We start from the raw sequence: 16,971 nt of genomic DNA, 5'->3' as shown, positions 1-16,971 counted from the left end.
AGCTGCCCCACCTGCCCCTTTAAGAAAAAAAAACAAGAAAAACCCTGGGACTCACCAGCTCCTGCAGCAGCCTCAGGGCTAATGCAGAGCCCCCCACGTGGCATGGGGCAGCATGGATTGCCCCCCCGCTGGCAGGAACTGGTGAGTTCGGGGGGTTTTCTTGTTTGCTTTTTTTTTCTTAAAGAGCCAGACCTATGGCAGGCGGGACAGCCATGGGAGGCCTGGGGCAGCAGGGGAGAGGGTCAGGGGACTCATGCAGAGCCCCCCCCCCCCAGTGCTGCCCACTGCGGGGCAGTGGGAGGCAGTGGGTACTGCCCCCTGAATCAGCCAAATCTGAATCCAAAGAGAATACTAGCCGCTTCACACAGGTCTAGCGGACACTACATATTATGCCCCAGAGTCCTGCTCCAGAGTTAGGCTTTATGTGGCCGTTACTCTTGCGCTGTGCTGCACAAGATGGCTGCTCCAGGGCCTGGCTGCATGCAACAGCTGCTCTGGGATGTGCGACTGTAATCTGGCATGGAGTCAATGTGGGCCAGAGTGAGCACCATATGTGGTGCCATCAGAGTACAGGCAATCCCTGCTTAGCACCCTTAATCGGTTCCTGAAAAAACAAGTGTTAAGTGAAACGAGCGTGAAGTGAAACCAAAAATATCTGATGATCCAAGATGGCGACCGCAATTGTTTTTAATGACCCAAGATGGCGATCGCAAGCATTACAATGACACTCACCGAGCGCTAAGTGAAATCAGGTATCAATTTCAAATGAGCATTATAGTAAAACAGTGCTAAGTGAAACAGTGTTAAGCAGGGGTTGCCTGTACCCCCTATGCTGCCTGCAGCACCAGGGGCCAGATGAAAAGGCCCTGAGGGACAAATCTGACCCGTGGGGTTGTATCTTTGACACTTCTAGTGTAGGTCTATGCTGGCATCCAGCTCTTGAAGTGGACTTCAATTACACCAAGTAATAAACAGTTATAGAAGATCTCTTCTGAAAGACTGACTTTCAGCACAAGCCTGATGACAAGCTTAATATATTCAGCGCAAGCCTGATAACAAGCTTAATATATTTTTCTCCAGGATTTCAATTAAACAAAGCACTTAGGCACTTGTTTGACAAATATTATAGTCCATCTTTTTTCAGCACAGCACTTAAGCACAGTTTTACTTTTACAAATGGGACGGGACTTTTTCATATGCTTAAGTGCTCAAGTGAACAGGGATGGATTTCTGGTCAGATCCAGGCAGGTATCAAGATAGGGTGTAGGCAGGATTTAGGAGCTTTAGTAACAAAAAAAGGAATCCAGAATAACTCTATGCCAGTGACCAGAGAACCCTATATGTTCTTAGATTCATTCAGCATCTACATTATAAACTAAAAAGACCCCTAGGTGCATAAACGCAATGAAGCACCCTAGTCTGAGCAGCTGGGTGCTTTACTCCAATTCGACTCTGATGTAATTAAGAATGGAGTGGGGTGATGCCTAAACTTCACTTATGTCTCTAGAATGGCATTATTTATTAGACACATTCTTGGCACACCTCACTCACACCAAGAGCACTGAGTTTAGTAAAAGCACAGCACCCCCATTACTGTCACATGAACAACGCAGCCACAAGGAGATAGTGATGATGTCTGCTTTTTACATAATAGTCTAGTGGTTGGAGCACTCACCCAGGGACTGGAAATGTGGATTCTAGACCTCTGTCAGCCTGAGGGAGTTCAAACCAGATGTCTCATCTCCCAGAAGACAGCCTTACCTACCAGACTGTACAGTCCTGGTGAGGGCACCCTATACCCTTGCTGTTGAAGTGGACTACTGCAAGCATACAAGAGTCTTTGAGCCAGAAAGAAAATCTTGAAGGAAAGGTTTGGAAGCCATCTGGTCTTTTTTAAACAAATGCAGATATTTCTGGTTTTAACCTCAGGAATGTACAGATCCCAAAAGCTGGATCTAGACCAGAACAAAATATTGTATGTGGCCATAAATGGTGCTGTTTCCAGCATCACAGCAGTTAAAGAATAAAATTTTATTCCAAATCATAACCAAGTCAAGGGAACTTCATTGTCTTGGCATCAAATGACATTGTCAGAAAAAGGATTATATATGATGTAATTGCCTGCAACAACAGGACACTGAACTTGCTAACAACAGAGTTCCTCTACAGTTCCTATTTCTAGTTTTATCACTTGTAATGGAAATCGCAAGAATGTTTTAGGACAGCGGGGGTAATTTTTTTGGCTGGTGTGCTACAAATTACCTCCATACCCTCCCCAAATACTACTCAGATGCCCTTAAAATCTTAATGAATTAAATCAGGCACATATTAGAATCAAAACTGAAAATACAAACATACGCAGAAAAAAAATCACATGTATTTTCCACTGTTTATTAAGACCTCAATTTATATTATTAGCTGCTTATTATAATAAAAAATTAAACTAAAATTTGTACATGCTTTTCTCTCTGCCAGCTGCTAGAATTAACAAGTAAAATACAATGAAGCACCAAACACTGTACAGAGTTCCTTGGCAGACTCCACATGGGCTTTTTACTTTGATCACTTTAATTTGTCACTGCTTATTAAAACTGCCAGTTATTAGCATCAAAAGTGCTGTGTGGATGCTATACAGCCACTCACACATGCACTGATGAATAACAGCATCAGTCAGACAATTTTGTGTAAGTGTCCTCATCTTTTCTTACTTAATGCAGTAGCCAGAGAAGGGATGACCATCTCCAGATTCTTAGGCTTTTAAATGTTTTGTTTTCAAATTAAAGTAGGTTGAAGATCTACTTCCCTTTTAATAAGAGAAAGGCACAGTGACATTTAAATGAAATGCCTGCCATTTGAGCACCTCTGCTAGTCCTTGGTGGGCAGAAATATTTTTCCCCTCTGCAGACTGAGTCAAAATGCCTTATCCCACAATGCCATTTAGCTCCTACCAAGCATAATCTCACATATGTTCTGAAATGTTTTTAGATTTGCTTAACAAGAAAGAAAAGGGTAAGTGTTGCACCTAATAATTAAGCTGACAATGTCACATCTCATTTAAGGGGGTCTTGCAAATGGTATCCATTGGAAGCACCTATTAAATCTGTGCGAAAAATAGGATATTTTGTAGTCTTAAAGCTAAGTTACAATATTTCTATTTACAAACCTCAGTTGAAGTACTTTTGTTGCTTTCTTCTAAAAATTGCTGCAGAGTAACAACCTCACTCCCAGGAGAACCGGTTTTGATATGCTTTCTTTGATTGTCCAGTGTGTCAGGCATCCTTTGCTGGAGCACAGGACTAGACCTGGTGTGACTTTTCAAATATTGGATGGGACTGCTGCTGCTGCTAGACCAAGCCTCAGGTTCATGAAGAAGACTAAATTCCCCACTGCTGTGGCTTTGTGGCCTGCTTTGGTTGTTAACTGCACCTGCTTTTGGGGTAAACAGTATTAAGTGTTCTGTAACAGAAATTACATGAACATTGTTAAACAATACATTCTAAACAATACCTGGGACCGCTATTAAAGATATTCATAATACTTGTTACACGTTTCTTTAAAATGTTGAAGAATCTAATTTTCTTCCATAAGTCAAATCAAGCAGTCTACTATAAGTTTTATACAATTTATTTTCCTAGACTTACCTGTTGCAGCTTTTTAACCTTGAATTTTCAGGTTTTCAAATAAAAGAACATCCTTCACTTGAAATCTCTTTCTGTCTCCATAGTACTAGATTCAAACCAGTACAATACAGGATTTGTTCAAATATGTAAGTATATATTTGTCATCTCCTTCTTATTATGTGATCTCTTATACAAATAAGACATCAGAAGTGGAATATGAAGAAAAAATCTGTCAATTCTTCAACAAGGTTTAAAAAAAAAAAATGTATTTCAGAAGTGATGTTGCTAACCAACTACTTCCCTGATGTTGCACTAGCAGGACAATGACAATGACCTCATCTCTGTCCACCCCTTCCCCCAGTTTTATGTATGGCTTGGTATAGTATGTTCTTCACGTTTTGAGTAATGAATCTGGTAGCTGTGTGTGGTAATTTGAAGTGGTAATAATTCTGGTACTCTCTTGGGTAAACGAGAGCTAGAAAAACACAGGGGATTGGACTCAATGGCCCAGAAGGCCCCTTCTAGGTCTATATTCTTTATAATGTCAATTTTAGTTTAATATGATTGGCTACTTACAGACACCAAAACCCCCCCCAAAACCAAAACAGCTCTTTACTTTAAGCTCAGTGTGCCCCCATGCCAAGTGCAGTGAATACCCAGAAAAGGTACTGTGTTAGCTTGACCCATCTTGCCCAGCATTTATATATATCAGGTGTTCCAGCAGGGCTTTTTGGCATTTTACCTAGTAGCTGATTCTAGCAGCTATTAGATAAAAGCACCAAAAAGCCCCTCTGAAGCACCCGATACAACATAGACACTAGGGAGCCAAGCTGAACTAATGCGCTTCCTTTTCTGGTAAAGCACTGTTTTGTTTTTTTTCCATGCCTGTCAGCGTCCATAGTGACCTAAAAGCGGACTATGACAATAAGTACAAAACAAAGTCCCTTCAATTTGTAACGTTTATGGGAACAGTGCCAAAATTCATGTTTAATAATATAATATGCGTATTATAACTCTTGCTAGTTCTAAACAATGTAACTACATTTTAAGATAATCAATAGTTTATACTAGAAATTGGTGGTGTGCCACATACAATCTTGAATGCCAACTACTTCAAGGACCTTTCATAGTACAAACTATCAAAACCATTAGATTAAAGCCACAGGAAATGAACAAAGCCAACAAAAATCCCGCACTTGCATTCATCTCTACATTTCTCAGCAAACAGACATAATCCAGAAAATATCTATCAATTGTATTGCAAGCATTCTTATGCATATGAGCTTATGGGTACCACTCTAACATGTAATATTCTCCAGCCAATAGCAAATACAAAATCTTGTGGAATGTCCATCACAAACAGTACTAAAATGGTTTTAAAAAATAACAGAGGAAATCCTGGGAAAATTACTAATAAAATGGTAATACTATCTAATTTTTAAAGGCAAAGTTTGACATATTTTGAGGGTGATTAATAAATATATTTTGAAGCCATTTCAATTAATTTGTGTTGGACATTTTACAGATTTTACTTCAGTAAGATTCCAGCAGCACATGCATGCTATACAACAAATTAAGGAGACTTACTTATTTGTTTGAAGTATTACTGAATTAAAATTCATTTTGTGGTTTATATTTATCAGGATATATTTATTTTCTATTTTGATTAGGTTTGTTTAGACATAATTTCAGATTAATGTATTGTAATTGCTTCTACTTTGGTATTTACTACAAGCATGTAAAGTTCTACATTGTTTATATTCATCCCTAATTTAGAAAATGAAAGGCATAAATGTTAAGGGAAAGATGCACTATGAATCTTTTACAGTAGAGACCATCTTACAGATGAAATCATGGAATGAAGCATATATGTAAATTTACCTACAGCATACCTTTGACATCATGGAGCGAAGCATTATTATTACTATTGCTAGTGGATGTTCTGCCACTATCAAGGCTGGCTGGTCTGGAAGCTAAATTAAAAAAAATCAGGAGACAGCATGATAAACAAAATTTTAGCAGATGACACTACCTTTACATTCTGATCACAGAATGCTCTGAAGCAGGTATCATGCACTTTTCACAGGCTGAACATGCCCACTGTGAACAAAGTGTTGTTTCTTACAGATCAGACAGCGAAGGGATTTCCAGGCAGTCCAAGAGGACACTTTAGAAAAGGGCACTACAGGAACAGTAAGGTAACAAGGAAAAGAAAAATAGAGTGCACGTTTAGAATTGAGTAAGATTTGTTAGCGGGAAACCAGGATTTCATAGATGAATAGAACAGCATGCAGAAAGCTGCTTGTGATTACGTCACTTACAACAGATCTGACAAGGAACCCTGCACATTGTTGAAATGCCACGAACAGGAGCAAGAGCATCTGCACAGTTAATGTCCTGCACTCCTATCCAATACAAGGGAAATAACTGCATTAACACTTTCCAAAATGTTAAATCAAAATACTTTACTGATGTTTTGCTTACAGTCATTTAAATGTTTTTCATAAGGTAAAGTAGTTTCAATTTCACTTATTCTAATTACTTCTATTTTAGCTTTCACTTTGCATTTTTACTCAGTGAAAATATGAAGGAAGGAGAAATTTAGACTAGTGAATAATTATTTTTTTTAGATTGAAGAGGAGTCTAATTAAGTCAAAAGTTCTATTTCATAATTAAATCCATATAAATTTTAAAATGTACAATACACTTGGATCCTGTTCAGATGCACGTTATAGATACTTCCTATTAAAAATACACAAGTTAGCTGAAAAATTGCTCTACAGAGAAAGGAGGGAAGTATTAGGTTTGAAGAAATGATACCATAGAGTTAAGTGATATGCAAATTCTAGAAAACATGCTCACTTGTAATGTTGCCATTCATTGTTTTTGTGCAAACTTCTTTAGCATTCACATAATATATCCTTAATTGAGTAGTTTATTAAAGTTCACATCTTACCATGAACTCTTGATCCTGTACTAGAATCATCACTAATACCTTGTGGACTAACATCTTCAAAGGATGTAGTATCTACATGTAAAAGACAAAGCAGGGTGTTAAATAAAATTAACTGAGAAAAGGTAATTTAAAAACTGTCATCTGTAAAACATAATGAAATAGTTCTTTTCAATCCATTCCATCTTTACTTATGTAGCACTTCTGTGGGAAAAAAACAAAAAACCCTGAAGTATTTTACAATTAGAACAATTAAACCCATTCAATTACTTCTTATTACTGAAATTTAATCTTTCACATTATTAGCTGCTGAGAAATGTAAAACATGAAGGAACAAAACCATGATTCATATAAAAATCAGTGTTACCAACACAATCACATCATGGTGCAAAGAGCTTCTACCTATACCTTTATTATTTAGCAACTGCTTGGATCTGAAGCCTGTAGAAGAGTTGACAGTTGCAAAGTTGATAGCTGTAGTAGAGAAGGCCATAGCTCCCAATTCTTTTCTCCTTTTACCCGTAGAAATATCATCAGGGCCCTCCAGATGCTCAGAACTACCTGTCCATTGTCCTCCTGGTAGGACCATGGACTGCACCAGGTCATTCATGGCTGGGATGCAAATGAAAGCAAATGAATCAGCATGGTCAATGTATTTGTTTTCATTCTTATTTCGTACTGCAAAATGTTTGATATTTGTCTAAGAATTAAAGCATACTGAATACTGAAAGCTACAAACACAGAATCATCCATGTTATGACATGCAATCAGCTCAATGAATGAAAAGTGTTAAGCACCAAAGATTTCTTTCAGTTCAGATATAATTTTTTCATTTTATTAGGAACGACTGCCATGCTTGTGCTACAATGATAGGCAATGTATGAGTGAGAAGCTTTGATATGGTGTTTTACAATGACAAATGGAATGAAAAAGGGTAAAATGGGCAGAGGTGCTAATACAGTTTCAGTGTTGGCAACAGCAAGGGAGTATTTATTCAGTGCTGGTAACTTTATTACTGCCAGAATACTGTGTCTTTTTATTATATGATATTATGTAAAAGGATGAGAAAAGAGATGACATTCATCTTTATAGTACAATGCTATTTCTACCCCGTCATTTTAAAAAAAAACAAACCCCAGATTATTATGGTAGGAAAAAATATGACAAATATTTTAAGAGCAACAGACCTTATATCCTTGCATTATTTTTCAATCAAAAGATTCTTTAATAAAAAATAAGATAATTAATTAGAATGATTACGAAAAGTGGAATTTAACTAAAATGTCAAACGATCCAAATTTATCAAGTGGTCTGTGAATTTATATACACATATATGCACAATGTGTATATACAGTAAATATGTATATAAATATATGTAATCACAATACACTGAAAATATGTATGTGTATATGTAAGCGTGTATATATTATATATAAGAAGTGAGCATCGCATATATCATTATATATTTATATTAAGTATATTAGTGTATATATATCTATATATATACACACACACTTATACCAATATGCTTATACTAATATATACTATTCATATTTATACTTTATATATATACACTTATCTTAAGCATATATATAAATAAGGTTTTGAAAAAAATGCTCCAGTTCCTTGTTATATAGCAGCAGGACTTGCACCTTGCAAAATAGGGAAAATATAGCGCAGTCCAGGGGAAAGGTTAGTGAAAAATTAGTAATGGAAGCCAGTGTAGCCATTTAAGAGAAGCTGAACTGTCGTAAAATCTTACACATGGAGCGACGGTAGAAGGCCTTCATTTTGTCTTTTTCCTTCGGTCTGTTCCTCAAAAAGGGCAGTCTTTTCAGTGCAACCACTTTTATGTCATAGCATGAGGAAAAACGGAAACAGGGAAATGAAAGAAAAAAGGGAGAAGAACAGATGGAAGTTAAATGTTGAAACTAAGGACAGAAATGAATGTTGAGTTTCAGCTATGTATGCTATGCTAAGAACTATCATTTTCATGCTGCTGCGTGACAATGAAATATGAAAATTATACTGTGAAACCTTTAATATACTCAGAAAAGCACTGAAGACAAAGCTGAGGAATGCAATATACTTTGAAAGTTCTAATCTCCCAAGTTCCTGAAAAAAACAGAAGGAACTTCTCCAAAGAGAATTTGTATAAAATAAGTAACAAATTTTCTTTGAATGTGAAATTTTTTTTGAAAATTGACTAACTTGTAAGATTGATAAAATATCCATTTTAAAGTGTTTGTATCTTACTACTTGCTACTTATAACATCAATGCCATTTCTAATTTAATTTTCTACCTAATTTACTTGTATCTTAAATTTTTAAACAGTATTTACTTGTTAAGTTTTGTACATATTAATATCTCTCCCTCTTTCATTTTTGCCTATACACTTCTTTCTAAGGTACATATGTTCAAGGGATTCATGGAGTGTAGAACGTTGTAGTTATTTTCTAGAAAAATCCACTAGTCTATGAAATCTATGCTGGTAATCAAGATTTATTGGCTGATATGGTACCATACCAAATGTCTATTGGAAACAAGAACCAAAGAAAAGATCCAAAAACAAATATACACAAAAACCAAAACTGGGGTGTAGTTTGACACACATGAAGGAATCAGAGACAAAATAAAATAATACATGTAATGTCTGCAAACAGCATGAACATTACAATAAATATTATAAAAAGCAAAAATCACAAGTTACTCCTGTCTTTTGGCTGGACTTCTCTGCAGCAGTAACTTGTTACAAGCAGACATAGCCAAACAAAGAAGCCACATGCAAACAATGGTAATGTAAAGACAAATCTCAGACAGAAAGGGTCTTAGAAATTATTTGTAGGTGCTCATGTATGTACAAGCCCTAGCTTCATTTGCATGCATAGGTGATGCAAAGCCCACCAGCTAAGAAAGAGCTACAGGTTTTTGCTCTCTGAGTTTTGTGGACACAAATTTTGTCATTAATATTAGTATTTTTGTTGAAACAATGACATGCCTACATAGTATTCTTTTAAATATACATTTTCAGACACTTTTGCTTCTTCTACATTTCTCTCCACAAAGGGTGCCTATATCTGTGTTTGCTCTATATTTTTTTTCAGTGTAAGGAGTGGTACTTCAACAGAGAAATCAAATTTTCTAATTTCCATAATGAATTTGTACAGTATTTCCAATATAGTTTCCTATAAAAATAAATTAATATTAGATTTATGCAAAATTAAAACAAAAAGCTACTAGATGAAATAAAATGTACCCACCTATCTTTTACCACAACAGTGATGGAAAAAAATACCTGCCATAAGTGATGAGGAAATGTTTTTGTATTTAAATGGATGCTGCTAAGTACTTTTTAACCCATTAAAATCTTTATTTTGCATATCAAGGCAAGACTGTTTTTGGTCTGCACAGGAGTACACAACTGGAGAGGAGGTAATGATGGCAGCCATAATAATATGGCAGGAAGTGCAATTACCACAGTTCCAAACCAAATTTCCAAAGGAGAACTGACTAGCAGCTAAAGGAAGATCATTAACCATGTTTCCTTATCACCTTCTGCTCAACTGAGAGGACAATGTACTATACATACACCTACGAATTTTGAGAGAATTTTTGCTGCACACAACTAGAACCATGAGACCACATCGATTCAACTAAACTTCATTTAGAGGTCTCCTCTGCAACATGACTCTTAAAATCTAGCCTGAAATATTACAATAAAACCAAAAGGCAGCATATTCTACAACTTCCATTATAATGAAATATAGTTTTATACCATTAAAACAATCAACATAAAGAAAATGTTCCCAATTCCAAATTACAAAAGTGTCTTGACCAGAGAGAAGTTGCAAAACCCTAATACAAGCCAACCTTTTCGACCCTGACGTGGGTCAGAATTGAAAGAAGAACAAGGAAGCGTTGTGACCCACATAGGAAACAAGTATAGTTAATATTTTCAATATTAGATTGCTAAAAAAGGTAGAGAGGTTAAATCCTGTGTAAAGAAATCACATTTTCTATCTGCCCCTGTAAAGGGATACAGTTTTATTTAGGTGTCTGCCAAAAGAATGCATACAAAACCAACAGATTAATTTCTAACAGAAATATAAATAACCAGTTTTAGATTGGTTTTCAGGGCCAGTAAGTCAGAAATAGATAACTATGTCCTTTTTCATTCACTGTCACCGATCTGTCTTAACCCCAAACAATTCAGGCTCCTTATAGTGCTTATTTTCTATAGCTTTTCATAACTCCCTTGGCAAGTCAAAGATTTTAAGAAAGAGGGTTAAGTACCCGTGAACAGTAGTTGCCACTGTCTTCACATGCAGGGCTAATGGCATTACAAAGTCTAGTAACGTGAAACATTATATACTGACCTAGTATCCTCTGTCTGAGCCTCTTGCAACAAAAGTTTCTGTATTAAAAGGAAGCCTTTTCAGGTAAAATTTTGCTAGCACTGCTTAACAATTAGTTATGTGTTCTTACAGAATGAAACCTTCCTATCTAAGCGTTTTAATCACTATATTTTTCTGTCTCTCAGGACCAAGTGAGGAGGAAAGTGTTTTGATATTTCCTAGGTTTCAGAAACTTATGGAACTGGGGATCAGGCAAGCATAAAAATACTGTCCTTTTTGACATCTGACTATGTCAACTCTCAGATACAGATACTACAATGGAAAGGGGCAGGCATAGATCTTCAGGTGGTTTTAGAATGCCCTGATTAATTGTAGGGATTACAATTACACCACCACTCCTGCAGGTGACAATGCAGGCCAGCAACTGGTAATTAATCTGATGCTTTAAACTGAAAGGTGGAATGGAGGGAGGAAGAGTCAAACTTCCAAGTCCTGATGTCTCTGCACTTTTAAGGGCTTCTTTCCTCTACATTTTATTCTCACCTCCCTTGTCAATGCTGTCTTGGTCAGTAGTGGAAGAGAGGCTATAGGAAACCTTTTGCCTACTGTTCCTGAAAGCTAGCAGGCAGCCATTAAATAATTAGGTAACCTAATAAAAATTCTTGACACACAACTACTGTGTCTTTACAAACAAAGTATGAATGTATCCAAATCAGCTATAGGCTGGTTATTGGTTGAGTTACTTCAAGTTATTACCTGATCATTTTTAGCCTCTATAATCATAATAATTAGTTGTTAATAATTTAATTATAGCATTTTCTTCCAAATGAAGTCAATATAGGAAATTTCAGTGGATTTTAACTACAGGGAAATTCTGAAAAGCCTATGTAATTCCATTATTAAGATAATTAGGAAGGAAAAGACAGACAAAGAAGCAACATTTAATAGAGGAACACAGGCCTGGAAGGAGCTGCCTGGGCCATTGACTGTACTTTCCTCTGTTTGCTGGCAACTATTTACCCAAGGGATCTCGCAAAATCATCACTTCAAACCTTCACAGGATTCCAAGGCACAAAACCAAAAGCAAGATACAAAACCATTTCAAATTAATTTTAAATGATAAAACAATAGATTAACTTCTAAATTTCAAAAATAATATTCTCTACACAGAGTAGTATGCATGGTATATTTTTATATATGAGAGAGACTGAGTCCCTGATAACTTGATCTGAAGCTTAATAATAAAGAACAAGAGAGTTCTCTAGTTTAAGATCTAGGGCCTCAGCAGTTCTCTTCTCACCAAGAATAATCAGATTAGAATACTGACATTTGAACCAGTGAACTGCCAGGAGGTGAAGAAGATAATGATACTTCCTCTTGAGGATTCTGATTCTAAAATCTCTTAATCTTCTGAAACTAATGTGAGAGAGAGCGTGAGAGAACAGCATTTGAGAAGACAAAGTCTGTTAGAGATGAAGATCTAACAGTTGATATTCCCTCTTCAGCTCCTCTGCAGGAAAAAGGTCTCTAGATCTTCTGGACCCCTAATACTCAATGGCTTTAAGATCCTAGCACTTTCCATAAGGTAAGAAAATTCCTTGCTCACACCTAAAGAAGAGAAAGAGGACAAAACTTTCATCTACCATCAATCTCACTTTTTTCTATTTACATAGAATGTAATAAACTCAAATAAACAAAAAAGTGGGGATAAAAAGTAGATTATGTGGTTCCAAACTTTCATAAAGAACTCCAGTTAAATACTTATTCTTTTCTACTTTGAGCATTGTCAGCACAGGTCTCTATTCTTAGGAGATTCACCACAAGTACAAATCTCTAAGAAGCTAGGAATGAGAGGATTTATTTAACTCAGGAGTGTCAAACTCATTTATGGCCCCAGGCCATATGGGAACTCTAGGACTCCTTCCAGGCCAAATCCAGCCCAGGACACGGGGCAGGTGCTGTGGCTACTGTGTTTGGGGCAGCAGCATGGTGGGCTCTGGTGGGGGTCAGGAGCCTGGAGCAGAGGTCTGGTGGAGAAGGAAAACAAGCAGACAAGACTCTTGAGAAGACTCCAGCCAAGAACCCTTCAAAAAGTCTAACCAAGAGCCCTTCAAAAGTCCAGCAAAGGCATCTCGAAGTAGTCCTTCCAAATCAATATGATTGCTGTTTACAACACTGATGTATCTATATTACTCATATACAATTGAGTACAAAATTCTGGGTTATTTTTGGTGAAAATAGGGTACTGGGCCTTGGTTCAGGAACCAATTCCCCATTTATAACATTGTTCCTATGGGAAAATTGGTTCTGAGTTACGGCGTTTTAACTTAAGACACGGTTTTCAGGAACCAATTGTGTTGTAAGTCTGAGGACTGCCTGTACTGCCAAACAGACACATTCACAAAGCACCTGATTTACAATGAATTAAAAGCTAATGTAAAATATTCTCTTGTCAGAGACCAGTTTCTCATTAATCTTTCTTTTCCTTTCTTGTATCCTTGTGACAAGGTATTTAGCAGAATTTGCAGATTTATTGGAATCTGAGATGGCTATGCCATGAGCGCTTCTGCTATAGCCTCAATGCTCTCAACTTCTGGGCTTCCAGCTGTTCACTCCAGTGTCCACGCCACTGGAGTGGGGTTTCTCATTAATGAATTTATGGAAGACTAAGCAGAGGTATGGTCTTTTAATAACTCATTAACGTCACATCTGAGGGGAGAATCATTTCCTTTAGTAAGGACAAAGTAACTGAAGGAAAGCAAATCAAAATACAGGCAAGAAAAAGTGTTTATTTTAAGCTGGATCAGGTTATAAAGTATTTCCTTTTAGACCCTTAGCAGACATTCAGAAAAAGGCGCAATGGGAGCTGAACTGTGACCCCAACAATCATGCCTCCTGCCATGCTACACATACATAGCAGAAGACATGACTTGGGATATGATCTCCAATCCCACATAATACCATATTGCTAGTGTCTCTCCAGCTGGGAGATTAGTCAGCTGACTGGTGCTCCAAGGTGTGGGAACACATGGAGGCTTTGGGACTGGCCACATATGCAAAAATTATGACGCGATGGGAACTATCCCCAAAGTTATTACACATTTTTAAGCAATAACTCTGTAGCTTATTTTCTGTTTTACTGTGCCATTAACTGAATGAATGTGTGTCCAGGTTACCATTTAAGACATGATTGACTGGATAATCATATGTTAAGTGTAACATCTGCCAGGCGCTTTAGAGACATATACCTTTTAGTAGTTTCTCAATGAGAATATACTAAGAGCTTTTAGCATCATTTTTCAGTGGAAGCATTGCCTGTAGGTCCAAAAGACGACCATTCAGCCTTTTTTCTATCTGCTTTTTTCCTTCCACAAATCAAAACAATTCATAATATCAATTTACTATCATAACAACCCTAAAGACCTAATGCTTATGTTATTTTTTCTCCACAAAATAGTCCTTTTTTTTTCTGGGATGTGCTTGGAGACAGTAGTCACTTGCTGCAGACAATCTTAAGTAGAAACTGAACACCCGTTCTGGGTGAAGGACACAGCTGAGAAACTTGCGAGAAATTAGAATTAGCGATCTAGTAGGACTGGTCTGTTAGAGATAACAACTATAGCTCCAGTCCTATTAAATTTTGTGCCTTCACTTACCATAAACATTATACCAAAGTATCTGTCTTCTTTGCCAAATGGAAAAGAGCACTCTTGCGTCTCAAATTTTACAACTCGAATAATGGAAACAATTAACAGCAATGACCCTCCAATCTATTATCTTCTTTAAAAAAAAAAAAAAAAATCAGTTCAACTTTTAAATTTCCTTAAAAGTATCCAAATAGCACTCACCTTTATAACTTTTTTATTTAAGTCTGTGGAGCAAGCTCTAAGACCAAAACGCAGAATGAGGGTTCTTTTAAGGTTTAAGAAAATTCTTAAGAGGGATAACTAGAATACCAAATTTTAGTTCCTATGTGATTGGAAACTACTGAAATACTGAACTTACTAAAAAGATAAGAATTATAATACAAGTATACACTGATGCTTTTAAATATATACTCAATACCTCAGTAGTGAAATGAATCTGTTAAATAATCAATAAATGCAACTTGTTAACATGAGTAGGAATGCCATCAATCTAGTTGGTTGCCACTGAATTTTTCATGATTTAAATTATTAATGAGCAACAACAGAAACAAGTATATGGTGCACAAAATAGGCCACATGCAACCTAACTGCTAAGACAAAATGGCTTGGCCAAGGTTAACAGATTATCTGACAAAATCTGATCTTCCTACACCTCAGCATACATCAGTCTCAATCTTTAGAATCAGCAGTGATCCAAATAATTTTTATTGCTTATCTCTATCCATAATTTTTCAAATTCCCTATTATACTGTCACCAAAACGATCAAGGGAATTAAGGAGGAGCAGTTCAGAGGCACACAATCTTTATATAGCAGCTAAAGGGTGTTAGTGTGGACACAGTATGAAGGGACACTCTCAAGAATGGAAGAAATCACATGTGGATGAAAAAAACACAGCAGGAAGAAAATAAATTGGGGGAAAAGGTGTCATCTGCATGTCTCAGATACTGCAGAGTTAATGTTTTTATTCAGATTCACAGAAATGCTAAAAAGGAAAAAATCTCTAACATTCCTGGGCTCTAGATCAGCAGTTTTCAACCTGTGGTCTATGTCTATGGGGTCTGTGAAAAATGACCATAATTAATCAAAAGTATGTAAATATACACACTTACATTCAAAGAAATTCAAAGAACCTCTATTCAAAAAAATTAATTCAAAGAAATTACATTCAAAGAAATTCAAAGAACCTTCATTCAAAAAAAAATTTAGGGGTCTGCAAATGGAAAAAGGTTGAAAACCACTGCTCTAGATCAGACAAAATTGAAGTCCATGAATTTTGTCACTATTTTAAGGGGTGCACAATCAAGATCTCTTAACATCACTTTAAAACAATTCTATCAGATTTGGACTTTTATAGGCATCTTTGAAGCTTTATGCACCTCTGAAAAACATTTAACCAAACAATCTCAAACTAAAAATACTTTTTTGTTGTTGCAAGTACTCACTACTGCTCTTTTTGGTCCCCAGCATCTGGCCATCTTCAAGAGAGTTTGAGCCCACTGAGGAACTATCTTGACTGTCTTGATGGGGTAGCTGAAGAAATCCTTCACTGGATTCTGAACGGGTTGGTGTAAGAGTCAGAGACTTCAGACGCTCTCGATTAGCATCTTTTTTAGATTTTATCAACTTCCTCATTTTTAGAGTAATCCAGTTTCCCCTCCTAATATAAAAAAAATTAAATCCATTACTGAATTTATAATGAATTATGTTCGTCCTGTATAATTTAAAAAAAATATTCGCATGTGTATTTAACTACAGGATAAGGATGTGCTGTTTGTTGCTCCCACTGAAGTCGAGGACAGCCTCACGAGCCAGTTTGAATGGAAACAGAGCCAGGTCTTTAGCAAATTAAAATTTGTGTTTATACTCATTTTCACAAAATATTTGGCAGTACCTTCTTGGTGGAGATGGCTCATAAAATTTATACTGATCCATGATCTTTTCTTCTAATTTCTCCTTTTGCCGCCTCAACTCATTTAACTTGTCACTGTAAACAGAAATGAACCACAATTGGTATTTCAAGGGTATGATTATATATCTGTATGCTTATATTATGTTGCATATTCTTTTACATTTTTTTATTACCTAAAAGCAGACTCTTTCAGGCGGGGAAAAAGTGGCAGCAGCATGTAAACTGCTAAGAAACAAGAGTTTCAAAATCATAAAGGAGTAGGAAAGGTAAAATAGATTTATATATATAAAAAAGTAATGTCTAAATAAAAAGATTTTTAAATCTTTCATGGGCCATCCAGTAGATTTTAATATGGTTTCATATTGCACCTTATTCACACTGGGTCCATAAATGGATATAATAAATGAGTGTTTTAAAAATAGTGGGGTGAGAATATTGTAATGGTATGCTGTAATGTTGTGGCAGGAAATGTATGAAACAAGCA

General features: G+C 36.3%; 1 protein-coding gene across 9 annotated transcripts in view; it reads right to left on the bottom strand.

Moving 5' to 3' along the window:
* Positions 1-16,971, bottom strand: part of CCDC88A (coiled-coil domain containing 88A) — a 192,637-nt gene that overhangs the window by 11,089 nt on the left and 164,577 nt on the right. For 2 of the 9 annotated variants that reach the window (XM_019549270.1, XM_019549263.1), the window contains exons 24-31: positions 16,470-16,562; positions 16,021-16,235; positions 8,336-8,419; positions 6,982-7,185; positions 6,577-6,648; positions 5,942-6,025; positions 5,513-5,593; positions 3,164-3,456 (exon numbers count right to left, since the gene is read on the bottom strand). In XM_019549270.1, coding sequence (XP_019404815.1) covers positions 3,164-3,456; positions 5,513-5,593; positions 5,942-6,025; positions 6,577-6,648; positions 6,982-7,185; positions 8,336-8,419; positions 16,021-16,235; positions 16,470-16,562 — 1,126 coding nt within the window. The remainder of the gene's footprint in view (positions 1-3,163; positions 3,457-5,512; positions 5,594-5,941; positions 6,026-6,576; positions 6,649-6,981; positions 7,186-8,335; positions 8,420-16,020; positions 16,236-16,469; positions 16,563-16,971) is intronic. The other 7 variants (XM_019549269.1, XM_019549271.1, XM_019549264.1 and 4 more) reach the window with 6 other exon arrangements.

This window comes from Crocodylus porosus, unplaced genomic scaffold (assembly GCF_001723895.1).
Source record: "Crocodylus porosus isolate Cpor-Errol unplaced genomic scaffold, CroPor_comp1, whole genome shotgun sequence".
NCBI lineage: Eukaryota > Metazoa > Chordata > Crocodylia > Crocodylidae > Crocodylus > Crocodylus porosus.
This window is presented reverse-complemented; position numbering and strand designations above follow the sequence as displayed.